General features: G+C 43.5%; 1 protein-coding gene across 2 annotated transcripts in view; it reads left to right on the forward strand.

The window, feature by feature from the left end:
• Positions 1-15,830, forward strand: part of LOC140742205 (coagulation factor XIII A chain-like) — a 218,025-nt gene that overhangs the window by 137,187 nt on the left and 65,008 nt on the right. For both annotated transcript variants that reach the window (XM_073073026.1, XM_073073025.1), the window contains exon 6: positions 5,246-5,353. In XM_073073026.1, coding sequence (XP_072929127.1) covers positions 5,246-5,353 — 108 coding nt within the window. The remainder of the gene's footprint in view (positions 1-5,245; positions 5,354-15,830) is intronic.

The following is a 15,830-nucleotide window of genomic DNA, read 5'->3' on the forward strand; positions in this document are numbered from 1 at the left end:
AATACAATGTTGGAAAATGCATTGATCATGCACTTTGGTAGAGGAAATAAATGAGCAGACTACTTTCTAAACAGGGTAAAAATCCAAAAATTTCAGATGCAAAGAAACTTGGTAGTCCTTGTGCAGAAGCGCCTAAAAGTTAACTTGTAGGTCGAGTTGGTGGTGAGGAAGGTAAATGCAATGTTAGCATTAATTTCAAGAGCTCTAGAATACAAGAGCAGGGATGTGATGCTGAAGTTTTATAAGGCACTGCTAAGTTCTCAGCTTGAGTATTGTGAACAGTTTTGAGCTCCTCCATCTAAGGAAAGATGTGCTGGCATTGGAGAGGGTGCAGAGGAGATTCACAAGGATGATTCTGGGAATGTAAGGGTTATCATACGAGGAATATCTGATGGCTCTGGGTCTGTACTCACTGGAATTTCGAAGGATGAGGGGATATCTCATTGAAATCTTTGAAACATTGACAGAGTGTATGTGGAACGAATGTTTTGCATGGTGTGGGAGTCTAGAGCAAGAGGGCACAGCCTCAGGATGGGGGGGGGGCGTCCATTTAAAACAGAGATGTGGAGGAATTTCTTTAGCCAGAGGGTGGTGAACTTCTGGAATTTATTATCACAAGCAACTGTGGAGGCCAGGTCATTGGGTCTAAGGCAGCAGTTGATAAGTTCTTGATTGGCCATGGCACCAAAGGTTACGGGGAAAAGGCTGGGGACTGCGGTGGTGGAGGGGGAGTATGGAAAGGAGCAGCCATGATTGAATGGTGGAGCAGACGTGATGGCCCAAATGGCCTAATTCTGCTCCTTTGTCTTATTATGGTCTAACTGAGAAGAGGGGTGAGAGACAAAATGTGGAAACTGTGAGATAAGAAACAGGGAAATTAGTTTTATATTAATTTGAGGACTCCTGAGCTGAGCCAGCATATCATTGTTTGACTCTGAATGCCCTTGAGAAGGTGGTGGTGAGCTGTTTTCTTGAATTGCTGCAGACCTTGAGTTGTGGGTGCACCCATGATACTTTTAGGAGGGACTTCCAGGATTTTGCCATAGCAGTGGTGAAGGAATGGAGATAAATTTCCAGGTCAGGATGGAGTGCAGCTCAAGCAACCTCCAGTTGGTGATGATCCCTGTGCTTTTGCTGCCCTTTGAGCTGGTTGAGCTGGTGAGTTTGGAATGTACAGCCTAAGGAGTCATGGTTAGTTGCTGCAGTGCATCCACTAAACGGTACAAACTCAAAGTAAATTTATTATCAAAGTGCATATACTGTATCACCACGTACAACCCGGAGAGTCATGATCCTATGGCAGGCATGGGCAAACTACAGCCCGGGGGCCATATGCGGCCCGTTAAGCTTTTTAATCCGGCCCGCAGAACTTGATGAAATTATATTAATAAACCTTGTTAACGTTTTTTTCCCCGCAATTCTGGCGTTTTCACCACAACAAAACTAAATCCAGACTTTGATGCGCTGGCTAAAAAGGGAGACCAACAACACTGTTCCCACTGAAATTAAAAATAAGTTTCTTCGTTGTGTTATGTAAAAAATGCATTTGAAAATATTTTTTTCAATAAGCCTTACATGTTACATGTCATTTCTGTTAAGTGATGGACATGAGTAGTGCGCAGGTGCACGTACGTTCTCAAAATAAAAAATGCGCTCCAGATCAAATAACGCGCTCCGCATACTGGCGCGCTGTCACTGTTCTGTCCTTGTGCTGGTCGTTGTTGAGTTTTGGCACAGGGGACAATTGAATAAGAAGGAGCAGGACAAGTAGACCTGCATCTCCTACCGTTTTTGAAATAAAGACAGTCAGGAGGAGAGTGATGATGATAATATCTTGAAGGATAACAGAATTTTCAGTGCTTTAAAATAATAACTGTTACTATTAAAAAAAGCTGTATTTTATTCATTTAATTTTCAGTGTTTTAAAAGTCATTTCAATAAATAGCTAAATACCATGGGACTTCAAAGACAGATATTTTGTTGTAATGCATTTGTTCATTTTCAATTGAAATTAAAGCACATGTTTTCTACATATCCCATGATATTTTATTTTCTCTTATGAGGTGTATTACCAAAACACTCCATCCATCTGCTCCTGGCCCGGCCCCCCTGTCAAATTTTAGAACCCTTTGTGGCCCACAAGTCAAAAAGTTTGCCCACCCCTGTCCTATGGGCAGACTCAGCAAGTCTCTAGAATAGTAACTATAACAGATCAATGAAAGATCAACCAGAGTGCAGAAAACAACAAACTGTGCAAATGCAAATATAATTAATGAGAACATGAGATGAAGGGTCCTTGAAAGTGAGTTCATTGGATGGGGAAATGAAGCTGAGTGTAGATAACCCCTTCTGTTCAAGAGCCTGAAGGGTGAGGGATAGTAACTGGTTTTGAATCTGCTAGTGCAAGACATGAGGCTCCAATACCTTCTACCTGATGGCAGCAGAAAGAAGAGAACATGATGTGGGTAGTGGGGATCCCTGATGATGAATGTTGCTTTCCTGTGACAGTGTTTCATGTCGGTCTGCTCAAAGGTGGGGAGGGCTTTACCCATAATGGACTGGACCGTATCCACAACGTTTTGTAGGATTTTCCTTTCTAGGACATTGGTGTTTCCACACCAGGCTGTGATGCAGCTGGCCAGTATACACTCCACCACACATCTAAAGAAGTTTGTCGGAGTTTTAGATGTCATGCCAAATCTCTGCAAACTCCTAAGGAAGTAGAGGCATTGCCATACTTTCTTTGCAACTGCACTTGCGTGCTGGACCCAGAACAGATTCTCTGAAATTGTAATACTTAGAAATTTTAAATTGCTAACCCTCTTCACCTCTGATGCTCCAATGAGGACTGGCTCACGGACCTCTGGTTTCCTTCTTCTGAAATCTATCATCAGTTCCTTAGTCCTCCTGATATTGAGAGAGAGGATGTTATTATGACACCAGTCAGCCAGATTTTCACTCACCCTTCCTATATGCTGATTCATCACTACCTTTGATTTGGCCAACAACAATGGTGTTATTGGCAAACCTGAATATGGCATTGGAGGTATGCTTAGCCAGACAGTCATAAGTGTAAAGTGAGTAGGGCGGGGGGCTGAGCACACTGTCTACTGGTGCACTTGTAAGATGATGATCATGGAGGATTGGTGGGAGTCTACAAGTGAAGAAATCCAGGAACCAATTGCACAAGGCGGTATTGTGGCCAAAGTCTTGGAGCTTATTGATTAGTTTTGAGGTGATGACGGTATTGAATGCTGAGTTGCTGCAAGTGAGAAAAAAAGAATGTTGAGTGTTTGTCTTATGAGGTAAGGTTAAGCAAGCTAGGGTTTTTCTCTCTGGAGTGAAGGAGGATGAGAGGTGACTTGATAGCGGTGAACAAGATTATAGGAGACAAAGATAGAGTGGGCAGCGATGGCAAAACCAGAGAACATTAATTTGAGGTAAATGGAAGAAAGTTTTGGTTGAGATGCGATAAGAAGGTTTTTTTTTTGCACAGAGAATGATAAGTGTCTGGAATGCACTGCCAGGGTGGTCATAGAAGTTGATACATTAGGAACTTTTAAAAGATTCTTAGATAGCTTCATATATGAAAGAAAATGGAGGATATTGGCTATGAAGGAGGGAAAGGTTAGATTGATTGTGGAGTAGGTTAAAATGTCGGATCAACATTGTGGGTTGAAGGGCCTGTAATGTGCTGCATTGGACGACGTTCTATGTTCTACGTTCTGCACCCAGCAGCTCAGACAGTATCAGTACAATACATGACTTTTATGATACATGCTGGGGAGCCTTATTATCTGAATTCAACCTTGACTCGTTGGGCTACTGTACCTAATTGGGAAATGAGGAGCTGTTCCTTGACCTGGCTTTGTTGAGATCAAAGGCAGTATGGAAGTGGGGCAGACAACTGAATATGCAAGTGAAATTCAGGGCCATCTTTGCTGACTGAAATGAGTAGTTCTGCAAATTGACATTGTTTCTCCAGTGCAGTCATCAAATAAAGTACCCTAGATTGGCAGAGGATACGTGAACTGCTGCTTCATTTGGAAAAACAGTTTGTGTCCCTGGATGGTGGGAAGGAATGGGGTGAAAGGGAAGAGTCTGCATCTCTCTTGTTTGCATGGCGATATGCTGGAAGAAGGGGAGTGTTCACAGAGTGGAAAGCATAAACCAGGAACAGAGTTGCTTCTGATATTGAAAAGGGAGGAGAGGAGCTGTGTGTGTGGCTTCATGTTGAAGCGACGGAGAGTATGGAGGATAGATTGAATGTCCTGGGATGGAAGTTGTGGACCTAGAGAGCAATTTTCTTCCTCTGGGTGAGGACAATATTACAGGAGTTAGAACATACTTGATTTCTAACTTTTTCTCATTCTCAACAGTCTGAAACATTACTCTGTTCCTCTCTCCATGGACGCTTATTATTTCCAGCAGTTTCAAACATCTACAGCTTTTCTAAAGTTATTTAACTTTTTAAATTTATTTTTCTTACTCGGGTGCTCCACAATGCAACCACCTAATCTATCATTGGTTTCTCTGGTGTAGAGAACACGTTTGTGAAAATGTTTCACTAGACTTGAAGAAGCACAAGTGAATTTCTTTGCCTGGAATAATTGTTTGAGTGATTGTATGGTGGGAATCAAAGAGATGAGTGGACCAGTGTGGCATCAACATTGGGGCTCACTCTAACAATATTGGTTTAGGACCTTCCACTGGAAATGTTAACAGTTTCTCTCCACGGATACTGCCTGTCCTGCTGAGGGTTTCCAAAACTTACTGTTTTTATTCCTACTGCTTAATCAATTATTTTACTACTAATTCCTGTTTCTAAAATCCTCCAAATTCTCAGGCTGAATACTATTCTTCCTTGCTTTGATGGTGTCAAATTAGATGTAAATTTTTTTCATATTATGATCACTCTTCCCCAGAAAATGAGACTAATCCATTTCTTTTTATGAAAATAGTTCCTAGCTCTAGGAATATAGAATAAAGGAGGGAACACACCAATATTAACAACATACCAAAAAAGAAAAATAGTGTGGCTGGTAGAAATTTGATGTAAAGTAGAGAAAATGGAAAATATTACCAACATCAGGCTGCAGCTGTGGAGGGAGAAGCCAAGTTAATGCTGATTAGGATGGTAATGTTATATTGATAGTATTGTTACACTGACAGTAATATTATACTAACAGAAATTGATTGCCTTTTCATATCATAATCACTTGTCTGCCCTTTTGGTTTCTTCTAGTTTGAAAGGGATATATTGAATGTGTGTATCTACATAATGGACAGAGCCCAGATGCCTCTGCAGACAAGAGGGTGCCCAATCAAAGTGTGCCGTGTTGCATCAGCCATGGTAAGTTATAAATATACGGAGGGCAGCAACATTGCAATTGTATGTGAGCATGTAGCTGTTCTTCCATGAAAGAAGAAAGAGTTTGCCAAAAGATTTGCTAACAGCTCAAATGAAGCTGACAAGTAAGGAGTTTTCTCCCACATCCATAACCTCACTGGCTCCAGCAATTAAAATTCTAACACTGCTTTTGTACCAGTGGGCCCCAGAAGTAAAACTCTATTCCAGGGCATGAGAAGATGTCTCTGCCACTGCCTTGAAAGAGAACAGTGTGAGAGTGTTAAGTTTTTATAACCATTTGAAGGTGAGATAAAGCTTTTGTAATGTTGTTGACAATTCTTTGTTGTTTTTTGATACACAACTGTATCTACAGATATTCACATGACCACTGCATTGCTGATCCTTGTGGAGAGAGTCTGTCGTTACAGTTCAGTTAGTGAAGGAGTACTGAGGAAATGGATTCCCTCGTTTGCAGATCACAATGCAGTTGTACCCCTCGTGTATTACCCAAGCCTCCATGGATTACCTTGCACTTCCTTCCACTCCACACAACCCCACCATTAACTTGTCAATGTTCTCTTTGTTGGCACAGAGATTTCTAATGTGTGAGAGAAGTATTTCCCCAAAACGGTAAACTAGAGCTCATTCACATCTTCACAACTTGATTGCGTTTTGGTGAAATATTCTGTAAAAATGATGCAAATAAACATTTCTGCCAAAGGTTTCAGACAATGGAGTCTGGTTTCACATTTCCTGTCCAGGAAAACTACTGATTAGTATTCCATCCCAGCACCATATGCAAAGTGACTTTGTAATAATCTCAGTTCTTTTCAGTGCATTCAACTTGCCATTTATAATAATGACTTTAGCACATCGAGCGATATAGAGCTTTTAACAGAGTAACATGATCCAAGATTCATTGCAAGTAAAATTTGACACCAAGATACCTAAGACAATATTGGGCAGATTAAAAAGCTTAATTAGGTTGTAAGCAGCATCTTTACCAAGAAATTTAAGAATCAACGTTGGTGTATAAAACAATGAGAGGCTTATGTAAGGTCAGTTGGCATAGTCTTTTTCCTAGGGCTGGGGACTGAAGAACTGAATGGCACAGTTGCGATTTGATAGGAACTTGAGCATTTGGAACATTTTGACACAGAGTTGTATGAATTGAGACATCAATGGTCATGACTTCAGCATTCCTCCCTCCCTCCTCCTTGAACTTTACCACATCTAAACACACTGCCCTCCACACCAAATCCCAACCTGCAGACAAAGGGGGTGCTGTTGCATTGTGGTGCAGAGGCCAGGTGGCAACTCTCAGACACCTCCTCATACTTACCCTTGAAGAGGACCCCACTCCATGCCATCAGAAACTGTATTTGAATCCATCTCTGACCTCATCCACTCTGGAGAACTCACATCCACTGCCACCAAAGTCAAGGACCCCTTATTCCACACTGCTGGCTTCTACCTCCTACCCAACATCCACAAACCCGACTGCCCAGGTAGGCCCATTGTCTCTGCCTGCTGCTACCCCACTGAACTCATGTCCTCATATTTTGATTCTATTCTATCCTCTTTGGCTCTGTCCCTTCCCACCTACATTCACGACATTTCTCATGACCTCAGTCTCCTCAGTAACTTTCAATTCCCTGGCCCTGACCGCCTCGTCTTCACCATGGATGTTCAGTCCCTATACACTTCTATCCCCCATCAAGAAGGCCTCAAAGTTCTCTGAATCTTTCATGACAAAATAACCATCCAATCCCCCTCTACCACCACCCTCCTCTGTCTGGCAATTTTTCCTCTTCCTGAACAATTTTTCCTTTGGCTTCTCCTACTTTCTCCAAACTTGAGAGGCAGCCATTGGCACTCACATGAGTCCCAGCTACATTGGCTACCTAGAACAGTCCATATTTGAAGCTTTTCCTGGTTATACTCCCCAACTTTTCCTTGCTATATTGATACCAACATTGGTGCTGCACCATGCATCCATGCTGAACTTATCAACTTTATCACCTTCCACCCTGCTTAGTCCATCTCTGACACCTCCCTCCCCTTGCTCAATCTCTCTGTCTCCATTTCGGGAGACAAACTGTCATCTGACATCTTTTATAAACCTACTGATCCCCACGTTTATCTCAACTATTCCTCTTCCCAACCTGTCTCCTGTAAAAGTGCTATTCCCTTTTTTAGTTTCTTCACCTCCACCACACCTGTTCCCAGGATGTGGCTTTCCATTCCAGGACATCAGAGATGTTCTCTTCTTTAAAGAGTGGGTTTCCCTCCCTCTACTATTCATGCTGCTCTCACCCGCATCTCCTCCATTTCCCAAACGTCCATGCTCACCCCATCTTCCCTCAGCCTTTATGGTGATAGAGTTCCTCTTGTTCATATCTGCCACCCCATCAGCCTCTACACCCAACACCTCATCCTCCGCAACTTGTGTCACCTCTAAAGGGACCCTAGCACTAAACATATGTTTACCCTCCTCTGCTTTCCGCAGAGATCGCTCCTTCCATGATTCTCTTGCCCATTTGTCCCTCCCCACTAATCTCTCTCCCAGCACTTATCCCTGCAAGTGAACTAAGTGCTGCACCTGCCCATTTACCCCCTCCCTCACCTCCATTCAGAGCCCTAGGCAGTCCTTCAAGGTGAGGCAATACCACCCCTGCGAACCTACTGGAGTTGTCTATTGTATCCGTTGGTCCATGATGCAGCCTCCTCTACATTGGTAGACCTTTTGAGAATTGGAAGGTGCTTCATCAGGCATCCCCGCATCACCTGCCACAAGCTGGACTTCCCAGTAGCCAAACATTTTAATTCCGATTCTCATTCCCTCAGAGAGGAGCAGGAACACTTTATACTCCATCTGGGTAGGCTCCAACCTGTTGGCATGAATATCGATTGCTTCTTCTGGTAAACTAATTTCACTCCCCCCTTTCTCTGTTCCCCACTCTAAACTTTACCTCTTCTCATGGATCACTTCTTCCTTCCCTTTATCCTGTGGTCCACTCTCCTCTCCTATCAGATTTCTTCTTCTCCAGTCCTTGATCTTCCCCACCCACCTTCCAGCTCACCTCATTCCCCTCCCCCACCTTCCCTTTCCTTCTCAGTCCTGAAGAAGGGTCTCGGCCCAAAACTTCAACAATCTATTCATTTCCATCAATGTTGCCTGCCCTGCTGAGTTCCTCCAGCATTTTGTGTGTGTTGCTTTGGATTTCCAGCATCTGCAGATTTTCTCATGTTTATGGTATGAAAGGAGCTGCAAGAGAATGTGGCTGAAGTGGGTGCATTGACAACATTTGAAAGGTACCTGCACAGGTACATGGGTGGGAATGGTCTAGAAGGATATAAGCCACACACAGACAAATGGGACCAGCCTTGGTTAGCATGGATCAGCTGGGCTGAAGGTCTGGTTTCCATGCTGTGTAAGTCTATGCTGCTGAAAGAGGAAACCTACTGATTTTCTAAGGGGTTAAGCACAATAAACTGTCGCTGAGTAAGATCAGAGAGACAGAGGGAGAGAGAGGAAGAGAGAAACATACAGGGATATGAAAGTACATATATATCACATGATTGAGAAAGTTATTGTTTAAGGTGAGGTTCAGAGAGGTAAAAATGCTCAAAATGACCTTTAGTTTAATAAATTAAGAGATTATAAAACTATTGGCCTTCTCTGTGTAATGTTGATCTCTCAAAAGGAAAGGCCTTCCATTGGTTATATCTCCTTAAGACATAGAATAAGGTCATGGAATGTGAGGTAATACTTGTAGCCTGCTCCCAACACATCTTTGGGTGCTTCGGTTGGTAACGCAAACAACGCATTTCCCTGTATGCTTCGATGAAAGTGTGATAAATAAATCTAAATCTGAATCTTAATTTAACTCATCAAATCTGTGCCAGTTCATAAAGCAGTCCCATTTGACTCATTTTCCCACTTCTTTTTCTAAAACATCTTCTTTCATACATACCAATCAACTCCCTGCTTCTCCTAACACTCGTCTACACTAGGGATAATCAACATTAACCAAATAATCTACCAATCAACGCATCTTTTGAAGTGGGAGGAAACCAGAAAATCTGGGGGAAAGTGACATGGCCACAGGGGGAAAGTACAAATTCCATGCCGACACCACCTGGTCAGCTTTGCACCGAGATGGGAGGAGATTTGAGACAGCAGCACTACCTACAGTGCCCCATGCAACCCCAAAATGATCATAATATTAAACACTAAGTGGCTTTTAAAGGCCCTGGTCAAATTGCATACTGAAATGAGTACTGAGAAATCTGTTGACTTGTTTTCTTATTATCCTATTTTGTGCCTTTAGATTACTTAATTCAGATAATTGGGATTTAGTGAGAAATGGAGAAGATTTGGGGGGACTAAATATTCTACTTCTACGAAATTAAGAAATTCACAAGTTACATAAAGACAATAATAAGGAAAGTAGTGGATCTTCTGATCTGATTCCAGTGCTTTAATGTAATATAGAAACATAGAAAACCTACAGCACAGTACAGGCCTTCCGGCCTACAAAGCTGTGCCAAACATGTCCTTACCTGAGAAATTATCTAGGGTTACCCATAGCCCTCTATTTTTCTGAGCTCCATATACCTGTCCAGGAGTCCCTTAAATAACCCTATTGTATCTGCCTCCACCACCGTCGCCGGCAGCCCATTCCACACACTCACCACTCTGCATAAAAAAACTTACCCCTGATATCTCCTCTGTGTCTACGATCAACACAGACATTACACAAAGACTGCATTCATTTATTGGGTCTGCAATAGAGTTGCAATATAGAGGACTGTTTTTTATTAATTTAGTCCTAAAACTTCAGTGATCCTTGTAAGACCAATGTTTGCTCTTCCCATCCCTAATTAGGAGAAGGTGGCATAGAGTTAACTTCATGAACAGGGGCAGTCTGGGTGATGGAGTTTCAAGCTCCAGATCCAGCACAGACAATGTATAACTTGGAAAGGAACTTGCAGAATTGAACTGACTTTATTTCTTGCATCCTTCACATACACGAGGAATAAAAATCTTTACGTTATGACTCCGTCTAAATGTGCAATGTACAGTCGTAGTAATTTGTAATAAATAGAACAGTCAATGTAACACAGAAATACACTCAAATCCTGGCGGAAGAAGCTGTCCCAGAGCCTGTTGGTCCTAGCGTTTATACTGCAGTACCGTTTCCCAGATGGTAGCAGCTGGAACAGTTTGTGTTTGGGGTGACTCGGGTCCCCAATGATCCTTCAGGCCCTTTTTTCACACCTGTCTTTGTAAATGTCCTGAATCATGGGAAGTTCACAACTACAGATGTGCTGGCTGTCTGCACCACTCTCTGCAGATCCCGGCATTTAAGGGAGTGATGTAGCCAGTCAGGATGCTCTCAATTGTGCCCCCGTAGAAAGTTCTTAGGATTTGGGGGCCCATACCAAACTTCCTCAACTGCCTGAGGTGAAAGGGGCGCTGTTGTGCCTTTTTAACCACACAGGTGGTGTGTACAGACCACGTGAGATTCTTGGTGATATGGATACTGAGAAACTTAAAGCTGTTTACTCTCTCAGCCCAAAATCCATTGATGTCAACAGGGGTTAGTCCATCTCCATTCCTCCTGTAATCCACAACCAGCTCCTTTGTTTTTGCAACATTGAGGGAGGGGTTGTTTTCTTGACACCACTGTGTCAGAGAGGTGACTTCTTCCCTGTAGGCCACCTTGTGATTGCTTGAGATTAGGTCAATCCATGTAGGCAAATTTAATTGGCAGATTAGAGATGTGGGTGGTGACGCAGTCATGGATATACAGGGAGTTTACACCTGAACTGGAGCGGTACTAACATTCTTGCAGGGAAGTTTGCTAGTGCTTCTTGGGGGGGGTTTAAACTAAATTTGCAAGGGGTGGGGATCCAGAATGTGAGAGAGGATAGCGAGAGGAAGAATAAAGGACAGGTGGGGACTACACGGTTCCGGAATATTAAGTGTGTAGTAGAGAAAGGTGAGGCGGAACAAGTGATAAGGAGGACTCATGTACAGAGGGATGGTCTGACGGAACATGGAGTTAAATGTGTTGAAAGAATAAGTAAATTTAGGAAGGACAACAAAATTCTAGGGGCGTATAGCCTGATGGGAATTCGGGGAGCTGGGTTAAGCACAATAGGCAGCGATTCAAACAGAGAGAGGAGAAATGGGTTAAAAATTCTATATCTGAATGCACGAAGTGTCAGAAATAAGGTGGATGAGCTTGAAGCCCAGGTGCGAATGGGTAACTATGATGTTGTTGGGATAACGGAGACATGGCTGCAGGGAGATCAGACCTGGGAAATGAATGTACAAGGGTATACGTGCTATCATAGGGACAGAAATGTGGGCAGAGGGGGTGGGGTGGCCCTGTTGGTGAGGAATGAGATTCAGTCCTTTGCAAGGGGGGACATAGGGCCAGGAGAAGTAGAGTCTGTGTGGATAGAACTGAGGAACAGTAAGGGCAAAAGGACCCAAATAGGTGTTGTCTACAGGCCACCAAACAGTAGCATGGATATTGGGTGCAAGTTGAATAGGGAGTTAACATTGGCATGTGGCAAAGGTAATGTCGCAGTAGTTATGGGGGATTTCAACATGCAGGTGAACTGGGAGAATCAGGTTGGTGCTGGACCACAGGATAGGGAGTTTGTAGAGTGCCTACGGGATGCATTCTTGGAACAGCTTGTACGAGAGCCGACCAGGGACAAGACTATTCTGGATTTAGTGTTATTTAATGAACAGGATTTGATAAGCGATCTTGCAGTAAAGGAGCCATTAGGAGGTAGTGATCATAATATGATAAGCTTTTATCTGCAATTTGAGAAGGATAAGGGCAGATCGGAGGTGTCAGTGTTGCAGATGAACAGGGGAAACTATGGAGCCATGAGGGAGGAGCTGGCCAAAGTTGACTGGACGGATATCCTAGCAGAAAAGACAGTGGAACAGCAATGGCAGGTATTCTTGGGAATAATGTACAAGGTGCAAAATCAGTTCATCCCCCAGAGAAGGAAGGATTCAAAGGGGGGAAAGGGGCCACAGTGGTTGACAAAGGAAGTCAGAGATTGCATAGCATTAAAAAAAAGGAAATATGACAGAGCTAAGGTGAGTGGGAGGACAGATGATTGGGAAGTTTTTAAGGAACAACAGAACTTAACTAAAAAGACAATACGGGAGAAAAAATGAGGTACGAACGCAAGCTAGCCAGGAATATAAAGGAAGATAGCAAAAGCTTTTTTAGGTATGTGAAGAGAAAGAAGATAGTTAAGAACAATGTTGGGCCCTTGAAGAATGAATTGGGTGAAATTGTTATGGGAAACAGAGAAATGGCAGAAGAATTTAATGAGTACTTTAGATCTGTTTTCACTAAGGAAGACACAAGCAATCTCCCAGATGTATGGATGGGCCAAGGACATAGGGTAACAGAGGAAATGAAACAGATTGACATTAGGAAGGAAACGGTGATGAGAAGACTGATGGGACTGAAGGCTGACAAATCCCCAGGTCCAGATGGTCTGCACCCTAGGGTACTAAAGGAAGTGGCCCTGGAAATTGCGGATGCATTGGTAATCATTTTCCAATGTTCCTTAGATTCAGGATCAGTTCCTGAGGATTGGAGAATGGCTAATGTTATCCCACTTTTTAAGAAAGGAGGGAGGGAGAAAATAGAGAACTATCAACCTGTCAGCCTGACATCGGTGGTGGGAAAGATGCTAGAGTCCATTATTAAGGATGAATTAGTGGCATATCTAGATAGCAGTGATAGGATTGGGCCAAGCCAGCATGGATTTACCAAGGGTAAATCATGCTTGACTAATCTGTTGGAGTTTTTTGAGGATATAACCAGGAAGTTAGACGGGGGAGATCCAGTGGATGTAGTGTACCTCGATTTTCAGAAGGCATTTGATAAGGTCCCACATAGAAGATTGGTGGGTAAAATCAAAGCTCAGGGCATCGGGGGGGGGGGGGGGGGGGAAGGCATTGACGTGGATAGAAAACTGGTTGGCAGATAGAAAGCAAAGGGTAGCGGTGAATGGGTGTTTCTCGGAATGGCAGGTGGTGACTAGTGGGGTGCCACAGGGCTCGGTATTGGGACCACAGCTGTTTACCATTTACGATTTGGATGAAGGCATAGAAAATAACATCAGCAAATTTGCTGATGATACTAAGCTGGGTGGCAGTGTGAATTGTGATGAGGATGTTAGGAGAATTCAGGGTGACTTGGATAGGCTGGGTGAGTGGGCAGATACTTGGCAGATGGCGTTTAATGTGAATAAGTGTGAGGTTATCCACTTTGGGAGTAAGAACAGGAAGGCAGATTATTATCTGAACGGTATAGAGTTGGGTAAGGGAGTAATACAAAGAGATCTCGGAGTCCTTGTTCATCAGTCACTGAAGGTGAATGAGCAAGTGCAGCAGGCAGTGAAGAAGGCTAATGGAATGTTGGCTTTTATTACAAAGGGAATTGAGTACAAGAGCAAGGAAATCCTCTTGCATTTGTACAGAGCCCTGGTGAGACCACACCTGGAGTATTGTGTACAGTTTTGGTCTCCAGGGTTAAGGAAGGACATCCTGGCTGTAGAGGAAGTGCAGCGTAGATTCACGAGGTTAATCCCTGGGATGTCTGGACTGTCTTACGCAGAGAGGTTAGAGAGACTGGGCTTGTACACGCTGGAATTAAGGAGATTGAGAGGGGATCTGATTGCAACATATAAGATTATTAAGGGATTGGACAAGATAGAGGCAGGAAATATGTTCCAGATGCTGGGAGAGTCCAGTACCAGAGGGCATGGTTTGAGAATAAGGGGTAGGTCATTTAGGACAGAGTTAAGGAAAAACTTCTTCTCCCAGAGAGTTGTGTGGGTCTGGAATGCACTGCCTCGGAAGGTAGTGGAGGCCAATTCTCTGGGTGCTTTCAAGAAGGAGCTAGATAGGTATCTTATGGATAGGGGAATCAAGGGATATGGGGACAAGGCAGGAACCGGGTATTGATAGGAATTGATCAGCCATGATCTCAAAATGGCGGTGCAGGCTCGAAGGGCCGAATGGTCTACTTCTGCACCTATTGTCTATTGTCTATTGTCTATTGTCTAAAAGAGGGGACTTAGTACACAGCCCTGAGGGGCTCCTATGTTGAGAGTCAGACGGGTGGAGGTGAGGGAGCCCACTCTTGCCATCTGCTGGAGATCTTACAGGAAGTCCAGGATCCAGCTACTCAAGGCAGGGTGAAGGCCGAGGTCTCTGAGCTTCTTGTCGAGTCTGGATGGAACTATGGTGTTGAACGCTGAACTGTAGTCCAAGAACAGCATTCTCACATAAGCATCCTTCTGCAGATGTGTAAGGACGGTGTGTAGAGCTGTGGACATTGCATCGTGTGTCGATTAGTTGTGTCAGTAGGCGAATTGTAGGGGTTCCAGTGTGGGTGGTAGCTTGCTGCAGATGTAGTCCTTGACCAGCCTCTCAAAGCATTTGCTTATTATTGAGATGAGTGTGACAGGACGCCAGTCGTTCGGACATGTGACCTTGGTCTTTTTAGGCACAGGGACAATGGTGGATGTTTTGAAGCAGGGCGGCACTCTACACTGGGGAGGGAGAGATTAAAAATGTCTGTAAGCACACCTGCCCGTTGCACTCACCCTGGAGTACCCACCAGAAAGCAGGGTTTCTATGTGTTCCTGGACCCTATAGCTATTAGACGTCAGGTAGCATTCTTTGATGGATAACTGCAATCTATACACACTGCAGCCACCAAGCATAGTTGCTGGAGAAATTAATGTTAGGATTGTGGGGTACCAATTCACCATGTTTTTTGTCCTGGATAGCACCATTCTTCTTGACAATTGTTGGAGATGCACTCAAGATCACCCAGCAGAAGATATAAAATCTTGGAAGTATGCCCCACCAAGCTGAAGGATAGATTCTATCCCACAGATATAAGACTATTGAACAAGATAAAATGGACTCTTGACCTCACAGTCTACCTTACGATGGCTTTGCTCCTTATTGCCAGTCTATTGCGATTTCCCTGTAACTAACACAGTTCTGCATTCTGTTACTGTTCTCTTACATAACTATCTCAGTGCACTGCTGAGAAAAAATTATCTGTATGGATGTTATGCAAGACACAGATTTTCATTGAACATGTAACAACAATAAACCAATTTATCTAGTTATTTTATCAGACTCTTGACTAAAATCTTTAGGGAGGCAGGAGGTAAGACACACATTGCAGGATAGCCAATATCTGGTCTGCTCTTGTGGCTGGGCCAGCTGAGTGTCTGGTCAACAGTGATGCCAGGATTTTAATGGTGGGGGATGAGTCATGGTAACGTCACTCAAAGACAAGGATAGTTGTCTGACTCTCTTTTGTTGCTGATGTTGCTCACTTATGACATGAATATTTCTTGCCATGAACCCATGCTTGAATGTTGTCCATGGGTAGGTAAGGGCAGC

This window comes from Hemitrygon akajei, chromosome 20 (genome assembly GCF_048418815.1).
Source record: "Hemitrygon akajei chromosome 20, sHemAka1.3, whole genome shotgun sequence".
Lineage (NCBI taxonomy): Eukaryota > Metazoa > Chordata > Chondrichthyes > Myliobatiformes > Dasyatidae > Hemitrygon > Hemitrygon akajei.